Here is a 15,502-nt window from a genome sequence, read left to right as displayed (position 1 = left end):
AGGGGACCAGTCCCAGCCCTCATCGGTAATTGTATAAATCTGCACAAATTCACCTTAACAGGTCTTTAAAAAAGGCGTTACGAACCCCAGGACCCGTTACCTCTGGCCCCGTGGCTTTGAGCTGCTCTTCCCTCCTTGTGTGCGTTTTCCTGTGCGTTGCTGGCGATTTTGGGGGTGAAAGCAGGTCCCTGCTAACCCCCCCCACCCCAGTACAAAAGCAATATCACAAACACCTCGAGTGAGAAACAAGCCCTAAAGCAGGCGCGGCAGTTTCATTCTCGAAGAGGTCAATAAGGTGCTGCTAGAAAACGCGCAGAGAGACCTTGAGAGACCTTCGGACTTCTTGTCCAACGATAACTGGGGAAGGTTTTCAAAGCCGGAGGGAAATCCTCTTTGTGTTAAAGCGGCTTATCCCGTGGAGGTTTGCTGGGAAAACTGGGCGGCCGTTTGCAGAGCCCGGGGTCGGGCGGGCGTCGCACAAGTGGTGAGGAAAAAAAGGGGGAAATTTGGGAAAGCAACTCGTGGAAGCATCCGGACGAGGATGGCTTCACCCCCGGCTTCGGGTGCGGACCGAGGAAAAGGTTTACCATTGGGAAGGACTCTCGGTGAGATCTTGTTTTTCCTATTTGAAATGCAAGTGTGTGTTTCCAAAGAAAAGAATTAAAATTTCAAGTCTTAATAGTTTCACTGATACAAATGTCCTGACTCTTAGAATCACGTGTGAGAACTGCAGGTCCCGTAACGGAAAACCTGGGATTTTCCCCCAGTCAGAGCTCCCCGGGTTGGACCGATGCTTGTGGGAAGGTGCATTTAGTGTTGCAAGAAAAAAGAACATTTATAAACTAAAGAGATTTTGGTGAATAATATCAGCTTCGGGAAAGCAGCGAGGTCGTTTCCAGCTATACATCGTTAGTTGTAATTAGGTCAGGACATACTTTCTCCCAAACACTGCTGTAACTTGAGTATAATTTTTGTCCCTTTCTTCTGGGCTTGAAGTAAATGATAAAACTAAGCTGCGTTTCTAAAATAAACTGGGTTTATTGTATACGTCTTCTCATATTTAACTTCTCTTTGTGGTTTTGTTTGTCTCGCGCTTTTGGAAAGGGCTTGTGGTTTTCTGTCCCTCAGTGTCAGGAACACCACCGTTGAGTATTGATGCCACTAATAATTTAGTAAATTTTTTTTTATTAATAAACTTAGCGTGTTATAAGCTTCATGCACATGTTTTATTTTCCCTTAATTATTTTTTTTTCCTCATTGCAGAGTTGAAAATCTCAGTGCTGTGTATTCAGAAATTATTTTCCGGAGCTCTCCTAGGCAAAGCTCAGCGTTTTTTGTCAACTTTAATAGCAGCGCGGAGCCAGGAGGTGGCACTGGCTGGGAGCACATTTGGGTCTCGCTCCCCTCAGCAGCTCCTGGCCCTGCTTCAGAGCCTCCTGCCTTCCCTAGAAAATAAAATAATTCTGCTTTTCAAGGTTGGGAGCCTGGATAAGGCCGCAAGCCGGGGTGGGGGACGGCAGGACTGGCTGGTGGTGGCACCATCCATGGCACTGCTGCCACGTGGGTGTAGAGGAGATGGGTGGGTTTGGGTTGTGCCGGCTCTGGCAGGTGGGGAATTTCAGCCTGCAGTTTTGAGGGTGAGCTCAGGGGAGTTTAAAGCTCCGCAAACCTGGGGACCGTGCGGCCAGGACCACCGTGAGCTCTGCCTGTTGGGTTGACTCAACCTCTGTTGACTTGCGGGAGCTCCAAGGCCATGCAGGAGCCCCTGGATCAGGTTTGCTGTCCCTCCTTCCCCGTAACTCCTCCAAAGAGAAGCAGCGTAGACACACAGAGTGTGGCATTGCATTTTTTTTCCCACCAGCTGGGCCAAGAGGAGCCTTATAAACTCAGATTTCTTGGCCAAAAAAACCCATTTCTGGCAGTTTGTTCTCCCTGGGGAGCTGGTGGGAACTCTATTGGTTGGAGGGGCTTTTTTTTTTTGTGTCCTGCTTCTCATTGCACTGCAGATATTGCTGGTGTTTCTAGAAAATAAGTAGTATTAAGAGCAAATCTGGAAAAACCTAAGTGAAAAACTTCTGCCTGCTCTTTCTGGCCAGCCTGTTAGCTTAGAGCTTATGGGTTTAGATGCTTAAAAAGGTCCTTTTGATGGGACAGGCACTGTGCAAGTTCCTTGCGTTTGTTGTTCCTGCTCTGCTGGTGTGTACTGATTATTTACCAAGCGACTGCAAATGAAACCACGCTGTCAGCCACCACAAACCTCATGGCGGACGGTTGCTGGTGTGGAGGATTTGTCCTAAACCAGCCCCATTTAACGTGGTGGCCTGGCAGAATGGGATGTGGCAAAATCTGCGTCTGGTCCCCAAAGTGCTGAGGTTTTCCTGGAGAATTGGGGTGGGAATCGGAGCAGGTTGGCCCAGTTCGGGGCAGGGTGGAGCTGTCATCTCTCGTGCTTTCCCGGAGGGTGTTGGTGGCTTCACGCTAGAGACCGAACGCTGATTGTTAGTGATTTTATTGGCAGGAGTTCATATTTACAACAGAATAATAGGAAATAGGAAAGAACCTAGTCATTACAAAGCTCTTCAGTGTTTGCACAACTTTTATGGCTCGGGACGGCATCGTCCATCTATTGAAAACTTTGTACATAAAGTCACAACCGCACTAAAAACAGAGGTGACCGCTTCGTTTAGAGGATGTAATTTCCAACGCAGTGACGATGTTCTTTTCTTCATCAAAGCCATCATCGCGTCTGAAACGAGGGGAAAAGGTGAGGAAGTGGTTGCCACGTCCTCCTATTGTGTTTCAAGCCACGCTTGTGGCAGGACAGGGATTTCGTCTGCACCTGGGATGCCAGTGAGCTTCAGCCTCTGCAAAAAAGGGGAATTTGGGTGATTGAGCAGCGGAAGCGCCTGGGGCTGAGGCCTGGCTTGGGCCAGGGGTACCCGGAGGGTGTTCGCGCCATTGAAGCTCCCGCTGAGGGCTCTCTGCAAAGAGGCCACTTGTGTACTTTGGGAAAATACCCTAGAATGGCTTTTCAGGTCGCTAGTAGGAACGAAAGCTTTTTCGGTTGTCCCCAGCGTTGCAGCTGGGTGCCTGAAAGGCTGAATTATTTTTTAAGTTGTTTTGAAAAGTTGCTGCAAAGCGCTGCTTGTTGCTGCTTTAGAAAGATTTGAATTTTGCCGGCTTTACGACATGCTTTAGGCGAGCGCTTAAATCCTATGGGGCTTTAGTACCTTGTGAGGAGGAGCACGGGGGGTCATAGCAGGAAACCCAGGAGGCTGAGGAGGATGACGAGGGGGAGGTGGCACCGGAGGGGCGATCCCACCGACTCATGAGACTCCTGGAAAGTCTGGGAAAAGAAATCAATCAAAAATCACTTGTTTTAATGTGCTAAAGGCCAGAGTTCATCCCTCGAAGAGCTCTTCTGCCTTCCTCACTGTCCCTGGTGGTTGCTCCTGGGGGCAGAAATGGCACCGTGTCCCTGGAGCATCCGTGTCTGTCGCTGAGCGAAGGGGGGGTGTCGTGGAAACCTCGGGGATGGCCTCCTCTTTGGGAAATGCCTTCCCCAGGGCCCCGATGGCGCTCGGGTAGATGTATAGGAATAACTTGTATCCAGCGGGATCCCTCACTGGGACAGGATTGGTAGTATTTAATTAGGAAAACGGGGAATTTCCCCTTTTCTCAACAGATACATCATGGCAAAATAAGTCCATGGTGAACTAATCACAGCTATTGCATGTGATTGTGCTGTGCGTATTATGCTACATGTTCTTTGACCAAACTCATTTGAGTTGTTCAGTGATTTAAAATCAACACTTTTAATCCATTTCTTTCTTCTCGCAACAGTGGTTTCGCCAAGGAAATTTCCCTGTTCTCGGAAATACAGAGAGAAAGTCCAACTCACCTCATACAGATACATGGTGGGTATTAACGTGGTGTTCTCAGAGTAATAATCTACAGTTGCATATAAGTAATCACCTGGAACGAAAGCATTGTCCTGATAAGTCTGTGTTAATATTTAATATTTTAGTATCTTACCCACGCAAGCCATTGTAATAATAACACCAGATAACACTGAGCATCAATTCTGTAGGTTGGAAACTGGATTTTAGAGGGTGCCTGGGCTGAGTTTGCTTGTGAGCAGCGACGGCAGCGCGCCGGGCAGGGCAGGACTCTGCTGATGCTGCAGAAATCAAAGCAAATCTCTCTGCTCGGGAGCAGCTCCCGGGGTTACCTCTGCTCCTAGTCCATCTCAGTAACCTTTTCAGCTCAGCAAGGCGTGATTTCAGATGGTGACGAGAACCACTGGGGGCAGAACGGCTCCAGAAAAATGTCTTTTAACTCTGCTTTTAATGTTGTTTTATGTTTTACACCGCCCTTGTCTGAGCAGCCCTTGATTTATAGTGGTCAGACCCATTTGGCGTTAGGGAGTGTATTTCCTACGGGTTGCTCAGGTTTGTATCGGAGGTTCCTGATGTGGTTCAGACATAAATGTTTTTCATCTGAGAGGGTCTCCAGAGGCTCCGCTTAAAGTCAGTGGAGATACTGGGCACCCGTTTCTCTCCGTTGACACTAAAGGGGGTCCGGGGGGGTCCGGGGGCTCAGTGTCCCTCGGGGTTTATTCGTAATTGCAGAGGACTCGATTCAGTGGCTTCTCGGTGCCCTCGCATTTGTTTACATGGGCAAAGCCCCACCTCCCTGCCCAGCGGAGGCCCCCCAGCATCCTTTCCAACCCCGCTTAGTCCAACTTGCATCAAACAATCCAAAAAAAGCAAGAATTTCTCACCGAAACGAGATGCGTAGTCATATAAAAACTCTGTTATCTCCTCATCTTCTGTCTCAGCATTCCCTAAAAAGACACAAAGAAGGAGCGGTTCATCGTCCGGCACCGTAAGCAGAGGCTCGCGTCGAGCCCGCGGGATACGGTTTCACATGAATAGTTTCAATGATTTATTGGCGCTTTGTGCAAAATCTGTTCCCTGGTGGGAGTAATGGATTCGCAATCCGGCCCGTAATTAAGTCAGAGACTTCACAACAAAAAGCTATCGCGTTGCAGGCTGGACCCGAGCTCGTCCCACGTGGGTTTTTTCCCTTTATTTTGGGTGCAGATGTGCTGGGAGAGGGAGATGCAGCAATGGGGTTGCAGCCCCCCTCACGTTCCTGCGCCCCCTACCCCAAATTTATTTAGAGGTGGATCTCAAACCTCTGTTCCGTGTGTTTTGAGCCGCTCCTCGGCCACCGACCCGGCTGCTTTATTTCTCATGCGCCTTTTGCTGTGAAATTGCTGAAGGCTCGGAAAGGAAACTTGCATTTCATTAGGGCTGAATCACTATAAATAGATTTCTGAATGGTATGACCTTGTCAAAGTCTTATCGAGTCTCTCATTTCCCTTTTCCAAATACAAGGTTCAATGTGTTTTCTTTTTTTCGGGGTCTTACAAAGCAGACTAATTGGGAATATTAATATTATAGTACTTGCGTACTCATAGAACAGTTTAATCAGATACTCATCGAATAATCTAAGATAATATTATAATGTTAATAATTTAATACTCATATATAATCATATATGGTCATATAATAAGATAATATAATTATAATATTGTAAGTTATACCATTAATAACTTGAATGATGCTGTTGGTCATGCCCGGGGCCAGCCGTAGCTCCGGGTACCCCTCTCTAAAACTTTCCACCTTTTCCTAACATGTCCCTGAATTCCTCGGCACTGGCTGAGCGAGAAGCCCAGATCCCAAAACTCTCAGAATTAGGAAGTAAACTGGAAACAGTGACCTGGCCTAAAGATTTCTGTGCAGGCATCAAAGCCCCGGGGTCGGAGTCCGGGCTCTGTGGGGGATGACGCAGCGCATCCATCGCTCCGGCTCTGGGAAGCCCACCCCGTCCCCATCCCGAGCTTTCGGGGAAATCTGCACCAAAATGGGGAGCTGCGTGGTGTAGTCTCTCCACCCCCACAGCTTCCCACGCTCGCCCTTCAAAAATACTCTGTCCCTTTTGGCTCCAGCAGCGTCAAGTCCAGTTCTCCGGGCACGTTATCCCAGGCACGAAGCTTTCTGAGAAAGTTATTCCAAGTTGGCTCTTGTATTTACACTGGAGCCAGGCTAAGAATAATAGAGGAGTTGGATTTGCCGCAAAGACCTTCCAGCTGGAAATCCCCCCCTACTCCGCGGCCAGTTTTAACCCCTCGCGTGATGTTTCGTGCTTGGCGTTGTTCCTCCTGCGCGGTGGAGGAGGAGGAGGAGGAGGAGGAGGGGGAGGAAGGCTGTTTTGGGCCGGCAGAGCCACAGGCAGCTGCCAGGTCCTGGTCATCAGCCCCTCGCCTGGGGCTGCCCGCGGTCTCATGTTCGCAGAAGCGTTACCTCATGACATGTGTGTTCGTCCCCGATCAGCGCTGGGTCCTCGCCACTCGTCCCTCCCAGGCACTGCCAGTGCCATCATCTTCCTCCCTCAATTGCCCCTGACTTCGATCTCCCCACATCTCCTAAGTGCCCACCTAATACTTCAGGAAATCCTGGGGTTTGGTTGTTTTTTTTTCCCCTGTGCCTGTATCTGTCTCTCTTAACAGCTCCCGGCTGTATACTGCGAATTATTTTGAATGCAATATGGAAAACATTAATTATCAGACTCCCTTCTCCCAGCACACGCGATGTTCTGCGAGCACAGGCTATATTCTCCAAGCACGCGCTTTACCGTAACTTTTACTAATTGCATTGTGTTTTCCTGTGGGGTTTTTTTGCGACTGACCCCCCGTCGCCGCGCGAACACCCCGAGACCCCTCAGCCCCTGAGCCCCCACCCCAGGTGCCGCACAGCATCGCCACAGCGCAGGAATAACTCCAGCCCAGCCCTCAGCAGCGCGGTAAAATTAAATTGCAAGCCGGGGGGGGGAAAAAAAACCAAACAAACCCACAAAAAACAGAGGAACATATTTACCCAGTAAAAAATGAAGAACCAGGAGTGCTGCAATTAAAAAGTTTGTCATCCTATGTTTCGGTGTCGTCCGCCGATGCGGCCAGGCACTGCTGCTCGGGAATTTCTTGAGACGTCCCAGCGGAGGCAGGAAATGACTCTTGCAAGGGTTGGACTGAGCAGCCTCTGCGCTCCGTGGGGAAAAAACGAGCTTTTCTGCAATTTGCCAAGGGGTGCGGCGGCGGGCTGGGCTCAAGGTTGCCCCGTGCGGGACAGGAGATGCGCGGTGCCCGTCATGCCGCTCCGGCGATGGAAGACTTTTTCCCTTCACGAGGACTTTGCTGATGGCCGAGTTGCAAATCTTGGGAAGTTACTCCCCAGGGAGGGTTAGTGCCGCTGGATGCACTTGCAAATAGGGAGGATGGTTTTGATTATGTTATAGCAGAGCATAACGGAAGTTATTAATAGCAAATCCTTCTAGTCTAGAGAAGGCGGCAATTGGGAGGCAAAGGCAGAGCTGACGACTGGGAGCCAGATTCAGTTCCTGACTTCCCTTAAAGTCTTGGGGGATTTTTTTCTTGGCTTCATTTCACCTTCCCAGGCCTCAGTTTCTCCGTCAGTAAGAAGAAATGCAAATGGTCACAGGCTTATTTTATATCCTGGCGGTTCGGTAGAAACAGCCGGGTTGGGATGCTGTAGGAGCCCCCGCGTTTGCGGTCAGTTTCTGTTCCTGCATCCGCAGGGCGTGCTGCCTTGGGACCTGCTGATGGCGCTGCTTGTTTCCCTCTCTCCTCTAAAAATGGAAGAGAAATGGGTAGGGAAAAAAAAAAAGGCTCTTCTGCTTTGTGGGGAAGAGCCAATACTGGCGCAGAAGGCTTTCCCTTAGGAGATGATGCGACGCTGGTGGAAACTGGTGTTAACTGGGGTGTGAAGCGATGGGGAAATAGAAGGAGCGGGAGGTAAATCAGGTATAAAATCAGTTCCTGGGCAACGTGTGGTGGGGGCTGCTCGACACCGCGGGTTTCCTGCCGGGGAGTGCTGAGATCGCGGTGACTTTATTGCTTACGCAGCGATAAAAATCACTTCACCCAAGACCGTTTCCTCTCCCAACTGGTCTCTTGAGGGCGATGGGTGACGGTGTGTTCTGGGGGCTCTGGGGTGTGGTGCAGGAGGTGGGTGTTGGCAAACTGAGAATGAGCAAGGAAAGTCTTCACGAGTAGGAGAGGAGCTTTATTTTGAGATAGGACAAGAAGAAATTCGTAACGAGGAAGATTCGGAGAACCCTTTCCCAGGAGGGTGGTTGAACATGGGACCACCTTGGGAGGAGGCGCAGACCCCGCTCTTGCCTTGTCTTCACCCACCACCCCCCAAGGCGCTTCCTGCCGGTCCGAAAAATCTTTTCCCAGCCCTGTGTTTCCATTTTCTCCAGCAAAATGGCCTAGAGGACGATGCTCCCCCAGCACGGACCCCCGACGCCCCCCTCGCTGGGTGCCTGCCCCCGCGGGATGCGGGCTCGGGAGTTTCCTCTCCTTTGCAGATGAGAAAACGGAAGCGAGTTTTTCAGCGGGGCGAGGGAGTTTAATGGCAAACAGCTGCGCTGAGACGAGACCTGGGGGGGGAAGGGGGGGCAGGGGCTGCAGCCGGTGGTTTCCCACCCCCAGCTGGGGGTGGGACGGGTGCGGGCACCCGCGGGGCAACCGGCCAAGGAGAGCAGCGGCAGGGAATGCGCTCCTCACCCCTGTGCCGTCGGTTGTAAGCCGAGGATTCCTGCTGATTTTAACACAAGGATTCCCATCGATTTTAAGCCGAGGATTCCCATCAATTTTAAGCCAAGCATTGCTAACGATTTTAAACCAAGGATTCCCATCAATTTTAAGCCAAGGATTGCTGTCAGTTCTAAGCCGAGGATTCCTATTGATTTTAAGGCAAGGATTCCTATTGAATTTAAGGCAAGGATTGCCGTCCGTTTTAAGATGAGGATTCCTACCAATTTTAAGCCAAGCATTGCTATAAATTTCAAGCCAAGGATTCCTGTAGATTTTAAGGCAAGGATTCCTATAGATTTTAAGGTGAGGATTGCTGTCGATTTTAAGCTGAAGATTCCCATCGATTTTAAGGCCAGGATTTCCAAAGGCAGATTTATTTATTTTTTCCGACTAAGAGGGGACCCAACTGAAGACTTTTTCAAGCACATCCCCAAAGGGTTTGCAGCCTCCGGGGGCTGGACGTGCTTTGCCAAAGGGGCTTTTCCCACCCATGGGGAGATGCTTGGCAAAGGGTTAAGCACAGAGGAATGCCGAGCGACCCAGCAGGCAGGAAGCGAATCTCTCCAAACCCTCCTCTCGACCCACAAAAATAACAGCAAAACTCAAAATCCCAACCCAAGCAGAAATCTGAGCTCGGGGGGATGAATCCCACCGGGGCCGGAGCTCGGCCAGGAGGCGCGTGGGGAGATGTCGAGCTGTGAAAGAGTTAAAATATTCTGGTTTTGAAGTGATGGGGAGGGAACGGGCAAGGAAGGTTTATGAGGGTGGTGGTGGCTTTTTATGAGATGAGCGGATGGGGCTGGACGACAGACTTCGTGGCTTGCAAGCCTGGAGTTTGAATTCAAAGGGATTTGCTGGCTTGGGGCTGAGAACAGCTCCTTGTGGTGGGATGCGAAGATGTAAAACTTGACAAAACTTGGGAAAAATAATACCTAATACCTGCAGCGGGGAGATGCCGCTGAGGGAGCTGGGTAAAACGCACTCCAAGGTGATACGAGGGGGCGAAGAAACCCCGTGCTCCAATCTCTGCCGAACACTGCGGTGTCCAGCCTGAGCATCCCCGGCAGCATCCTGCATCCCTGCGGGATGGCCCTTGGGTGCTGGCGACCACTGGGGAAACGCGGGCACAGGTTTTGAGTTGCATTTCTGGCTGGAAAAAGAAAAAGCTCTATTGTTTTGTTTTGCTTTTTCCTTTTACGTTTGTTCTTACTCACTTTTTATGCCTTGCAACACAAAAGCAAGCAGCCAAGAAAAGCAGCCAAACCAACATCTTTCCCGTCTCTGATCCCATGCTCCTTTCCCAAAACCTAATTCCTATTTTGCACAATCTCTACTTTTACGTCTTCTTTTTTTTTTTTTAAATTATTAAAGGTTACGTGCTGCAATCAAACCGTAAAAGGTCCCACAGCGAGGGAGCAGCCTGGGAGCGCGATGCCGAGGGAAAATGCAGCATGAGAGCCAAAAAATAATGGCTTTTCCAGAAAGGGGGATGGCAAAAGCGGCCCTTGCTCCTCGCGCTGTGTCCTGGGGATGCTCTGAGCATCTTGAAGCCCCGCCAGGCTGCGAGTCGGGGTCTCTCACCGCGGCCGGGGGTTTTGCGCTTGAGGACGAGGGTGCGAGTGAGCTCAGCGCCGTCCCCAGCTCTCGGATGCATCGCGTCATTTCCCAGCTTTAATCGGCGGAAGCGAAACCTGAAGGGAAATTAAAGAAACGCGGGCGGTAAATAAGACCCTTCCCTTAACAATAACTCACGCCCGAGCAGATGATGTTAGCAGGATTCCTGCGGAAGTCGCCGGAGGGGACATTGTTTGGTGTTTTCCCTGCAGGAGACGAGGAGATGGATGAAGGAAACCTAAAAACTCCATTCCCTGGATTCCCGGGTGGCACCGGCCGCCGTGGGGCTCCCACCGTCCCCCAGATGCCGGGAGGTGGGTGGGATGAGCCACCCGTCCCGTGGGACGCCCTGCAGGAACGGCGGGGCTCTTCTCCCCACCCAACAGGCTCTTCCCGCTGCCCGACGGGGTTTTCTGCTGGAGATGCTGAAATAAAGATTTCCTGCCCTCCCCTGCCCTCCCCTGCCCTGTGCTAAACAGGCGGCTGCTTCGTCCTGGCTGCTGCCAGCTGGGGCGTGCGGCTCTGCCAGGGCTGGGGAATAATCATGGGATGCTTTGAAATAAAGAAGAAAAGGCGCTTTTAAACAGAAACTCTTCAAAAAGTAAAATAAATTTAAATAAATTCAAATAAATTTAAAGAAAAGAAAAGAAAAGAAAAGAAAAGAAAAGAAAAGAAAAGAAAAGAAAAGAAAAGAAAAGAAAAGAAAAGAAAAGAAAAGAAAAGAAAAGAAAAGAAAAGAAAAGAAAAGAAAAGAAAAGAAAAGGAAAGAAAAAAGAAAAATAAACCAAGATACAGTACAATACCGTACGGTTCCTGGTTTCGCAGTTGGTTGCCGCGGGGCAGCAGCTCGCCCGTCCTCGGGGCATCGTCCCCGCTCGCAGCTCCCGGCGCGCTCAGTGTGGGTGATGCAGGAGGGATTTATAACCCCACGTTGTCCCACCCCCAGTTTTCAGCGGAGACCGGGGGCCCTTTCTGTCCCCAGCCGTGGGGAGCCGCGGGAGGTGATGCTGTGTTAACATTTTATGATGTTAAAATAACTTTTTCCCGCTGTTTAACAGCAATTTCTGAGGGCTGCTGTGCAGGATACCGCAAGGCGTAACCCGATATAAATCCAAGACCTCAGTTGCTTACCCAGGAATTAGGAATTTTATTATTTTTACGCCATCTCCCATTGCTATCGAGCATCCCCTCCCTCCCCCCTGTGCTTACGGCCTTCCGAGAAACCCAACGGGAAGAAAAGCACAGGTTCTTTCCCCCACGCTGCTGCCCTGGAAGGGGGAAAAATGGGATGGTGGAGCTCCTGGAGATGCTCCGGCCACCCGAAGGGGACGCGGGGACCGCAGCGCGGTGGCACTAGGTGGCGGTGACAGGGCGGTGGCTGCTCCTGTTCGCTGGTAAACCACCAAAAATGAGCTTTCCAGGCAGTTTGTGCGTGACACCGGCTACGAGCAGCCGTGAAATTCGCTTTCGAGATTACAAATGAATAAAAAAACAAAAAACAAACCAAAACAAAAAAAAATTCGGCTTAAAAACTCTCCCCCCGAGAGGCTAGAAAATATCTGGAGGGAATTGTCCCGGGGCTGGCGCTCAAATCCTATCAGAAAAGATTAGGCTGAAAAAAAAACCCTCCTGGCTTTTGCGAAGCTGCTGCAAGTTTGCAAACTCCTCCTGGGGCCAATTCGCAAAGCTACTGGTGGAGGTTTGGGAGCGGCGGCCAACGGGGGGCCGTGCCCACCCTGCTCCCATCCCGCAGCTCTCATGATTTCCCCTTTTCTCTTGGTTTTTAACTCATTTTGCAGGTGAAGGGGTTTGGCAGAGCAACATTTCAGCGCCGCACGGTCGTGGCTCCGTCTGCAAGAGGAAGAGAGAGCTGATGTTGTTCAAGCCCATTTCGCACCGGAGGAGGTGCGGAGCGTTAAAAAAAAAGAGGTTTGGGTTTTTTTAGCTGCCCTGGGTGACACCGGGCGGGTGGTGCTGGGGACCGAGGGTGGCAGAAGGTGGTCCCTCTGTCTCCGAAAATGACATATTTTGTGTTTAACCCAGCCTTGTGACCAATTTCGATGCTTTTCGAAGCGTTGTTTGCGGCACCAAGGCCGGCCAAAAGTGATTTTTCTCACCAGTGTGGTGGAGAGTTTTCCGCACCCCCCCCCCCACCCCGTAAAACTGCGGAGGAAATTTTGAATCCGAGGGGTGTTGGGTTTTGACCAGAGCAGCGTTACCACGCCATAAACAAATGAATTTTTTTTGCACCGGGGGTAGAGGAAGCGGTTTCTAGCAGCCGGGCGGGCTGTGGGCGGCTGGGGGAGGCGGGAAGAGAGTGGGGGCGAAGGGGCTGTGAGGGGGGACTGGGGGGTGTCACCTCTGTCCAGGCGCCGTCGGCAGAGCAGGATGGTCAGCTGGAGCAGGGAAAGGAGGCAGACGCAGGACAGCCCCAGTGCCAGCGGCCAGGAAGGGCATCCTTCTGCCGGGGGGGGGAAGGAGAGTTAATAGAGGGGCGAGAATGTGGGTTTGGTACTCTGGAGAGACGAGCGTCCCCCGGAATGGGGGGTCAGGGGTGAGCGTCCCCCAAAATGGGGGGGGCCAGGGCCAAGCATCCCCAAAATGGGGGTTCAGGGCCGAGTATCCCCTGAAATGGGGGGGTCAGTGTGGTGCTGGGGGGGTGACATGCAGGTTTAAAGCCTTTCAGTGCGGGGGGAAGCCCAGCGAGAGGATGGAAGGATCGAGGGATTTCCCGAATGTGTCTCAGTGAGGGAGAACTGGGATGTTGGGATTCCCTAGACAAGGAAAGGCTGGAAGAATTGGGATGCAGGGGGTGGATGGAGGCCAGGATCTGAGGCGGGGACAACATGACTGATTACCCTCCCCAGCTCCCTTACGGATGCTGACGCTGCGGGTCCTGCCCGTGTCCCTCTTCAGGGCTGTGCACGCCGCAGCCCCATCCCACTGCTCGGCCGGGACCCAGGTGATGCTCCAGGCGCTGAGGACACCATCCTCGTCCACGGCCGCCGCCGTCACCGGTGTCACCTCCCCGCTGGGCTGCCAGAGCACGGTGTCCCAGCCCGGAGGGAGGTCGCGGAGGTGGCAGAGCAGGGGGATGCTGGCCGGGACCTCCCTGGGTTCTTCCACATCGACAGGCACCAGGATGGAGAGCTTGGGCTCGGTGGCATCTAAAGAGGGAAAAAGAGAGCTGGGGGGGCACAAACCTCCCCGGGGATGTCCCCCGCCACCGGGCGACCTGCCGGGCACTCACTGGTGACGACGAGCCTGGTCCCGTTCCCAAAGGAGGGCTGGAAGGTGGAGGAAATGGAGGAACTGCAGTAATAAACCCCGGAGTCCTCCCTCTGCACGGGGCTGATGGCGAGGGAAAAATCCCGCTGTTCTTTCTTCTTCCCCGAGTATTTTCCCTTTGTTTGGGAGTCATTAGAGCTCTGGTAAATCCAGTGCAAACTGCCGTCCGGCTTCTCCTTGTACCAGTCGACGTCGATGCTGATTTCCGAGACGTGACAGCTGAGCTCCGCCGTCCCCCCGGGGGGCACCCAGAGCTGCCCCGGGCTCTGCAGGACCCGTCCCCCCTCTGCCGAGGCACCTCCTGCGTGGGGGGGGAAGCCTTGAGTCAGATTTTCTGCACTTCAGGCTCTCCAATATATTAATTTAATAAGTTTTGGAGCAAAACAAAAAAAAAAAACAAAACACATCGGCAAATCCTGTCCAAGTTGGGGTATTTTTGGAGCGGGCACATACCTGGCAGGAGGAGCAGGAGGGTCCCCAGGAGCCCGTAGGACATGGTGGCCGAAAAACCGCTTGCCGGGGAGATTTTCTCTCTGTCTGGGGAGATTTTCTCTCCCTCCCAGACTGGTGGGCTGGGGATGCTCAGAGGAGGCACCCCAAGAGGTGGCCCTGCCCCAGCTGGGACGGGGGGGTCAGTCCCAAACGTGTGTGTCCCCCCCCGTGGGACTTTCCATCCTCAGGTGACGGAAATCGGGTGGAAACAGTGGCTTTGCCACCCATCCCCCACCAACGGGACCCTTTTGGGCTGGGTTTAGTGCAGGGTGATGCCGGGGGGGGGTGAAGGGTCCCGGGGACCAGCGAATCCTCCAGCCTGGGGGGTTATTTGGGGTTTGAGGGTCTGGGGGGGGGCAGGAGAGGGGGAGTTTGGGGAGGAAACAGTGGAAGAAGTTTGGGGAGGGACCATGCGCCCTGGTCTCGCTCACAAAATCCAATTTTAATTCAAGCCCCACGTTGCAGCGGGGGTTTTCCTCCCCCTGCCCGTCTCTCCTGGCAGCCCCGGACTTTGTCATTCCCCGGTTTTTCTGCCCTTCCAGGCAAACGCTTTGCTCGCTCTTGGTCTTTGGGTGGGATTTTCCCAAGCTCCCGCATGGGAGCCACTGGGAATTACCTCCGGAGCATGGCATCCGCCTGCAGCAGGAGTCTATGACATTAATTCAATATATAGTCTATATTCTGCTGCCCTTCTGCAGCAGGCGGAGGCTTTGCTCGAGCTGGAGACGGCTGCGGTCAGCCTCGCCGCTGTATTTTGTCACTTGGATGGAGTTTATTGACACCAAACACCTTCACCATTCGCCCCCCCCCCGCCCCCCACGCCAGCAGTGGGGGTTTGTGATGTTTTTCGGCGCCGCTTTGGCCGAGGGCCCCGTGTGCCGAACCGCAGCAGGAAAGGCAGCGGCAGGGCTGGGGGGTGGGAAAAAAACAGCTTTGCAGTTTTTAGTCCCTTTGAGGGATATTTTTGAGGGGTCTGGGAGTGGCAGGGGGACACTTTTAATCAAATGCTTCCAGGAATTGCCCAAAACCCGGCAGCAGCGATGGGATTGCTGTGATTTCCCGCTGTTTGGGACGGAGACGGGGTCCGCAGGGTGGACCCAGCGCTTGTCCACTCCTGGCCAAGGCCATCTCTATCCCCCAGCATCCCCAAAATGCTTAACCCCCCCCAATTTTGCTCCCCCAAGCCTGGTCCCAGGCAGCGCTGGGCTCAGGACCTGCGTTTTGCCTGGATTTTGCCTCTGCAGATGACTTTCTCTCCATCTTGGAGGTTTCGGAGGGGGGTTCAGCATCCCTTCGGCTCAGAGCATTGCCCGGGCGGGTTTATTCCCCCACGATGCTCAAAAAGAGCCCCCACGTTTTGCTCAGAGGCTTCAAAACAGGGGAGGGGGCAAAGGGGGGACCCAGTGGCATCCCACCCCCAGC

At 52.5% G+C, this 15,502-nt stretch overlaps 1 protein-coding gene across 3 annotated transcripts; it reads right to left on the bottom strand.

Moving 5' to 3' along the window:
• Nucleotides 1-2,478: 2,478 nt before the first annotated feature.
• LOC134526047 (M1-specific T cell receptor beta chain-like) lies at nucleotides 2,479-14,724 on the bottom strand. Of its 3 annotated transcripts, none has more exons than XM_063357500.1 (10): nucleotides 14,042-14,724; nucleotides 13,551-13,889; nucleotides 13,177-13,467; nucleotides 12,660-12,761; nucleotides 11,104-12,151; nucleotides 6,945-10,377; nucleotides 4,784-4,846; nucleotides 3,902-3,975; nucleotides 3,231-3,346; nucleotides 2,479-2,864 (listed from the first exon to the last, which is right to left on the bottom strand). In XM_063357500.1, the coding sequence occupies exons 1-5, from the start codon at nucleotides 14,082-14,084 to the stop codon at nucleotides 12,126-12,128; spliced, it is 801 nt and encodes a 266-aa protein (XP_063213570.1). In that variant the 5' UTR covers nucleotides 14,085-14,724; the 3' UTR covers nucleotides 2,479-2,864; nucleotides 3,231-3,346; nucleotides 3,902-3,975; nucleotides 4,784-4,846; nucleotides 6,945-10,377; nucleotides 11,104-12,125. The 3 variants fall into 3 exon arrangements, with proteins under 3 accessions (XP_063213570.1, XP_063213571.1, XP_063213568.1); XM_063357501.1 differs by having other exon boundaries at nucleotides 2,479-2,746; XM_063357498.1 differs by lacking the exons at nucleotides 2,479-2,864; nucleotides 3,231-3,346; nucleotides 3,902-3,975; ... (2 more) ...; nucleotides 11,104-12,151; nucleotides 12,660-12,761 and having other exon boundaries at nucleotides 12,959-13,467.
• Between the last annotated feature and the right edge of the window lie 778 nt (nucleotides 14,725-15,502).

Source organism: Chroicocephalus ridibundus, chromosome 21 (genome assembly GCF_963924245.1).
Source record: "Chroicocephalus ridibundus chromosome 21, bChrRid1.1, whole genome shotgun sequence".
NCBI classification, from domain to species: domain Eukaryota; kingdom Metazoa; phylum Chordata; class Aves; order Charadriiformes; family Laridae; genus Chroicocephalus; species Chroicocephalus ridibundus.
The sequence above is the reverse complement of the archived record's forward strand: the minus strand, read 5'-3'. Positions and strand labels throughout refer to the sequence as shown.

Bases quoted from the DNA above. Each gene is read 5' to 3' on its own strand.
- LOC134526047 (XM_063357498.1), bottom strand. From the start codon at position 14,084: ATGTCCTACGGGCTCCTGGGGACCCTCCTGCTCCTCCTGCCAG. The intron at 13,890-14,041 runs GTATGTGCCCGC...CCCCCCACGCAG, and splicing joins CCTCCTGCTCCTCCTGCCAG to GAGGTGCCTCGGCAGAGGGG. The intron at 13,468-13,550 runs GTGAGTGCCCGG...TTCCCTCTTTAG, and splicing joins GACCAGGCTCGTCGTCACCA to ATGCCACCGAGCCCAAGCTC.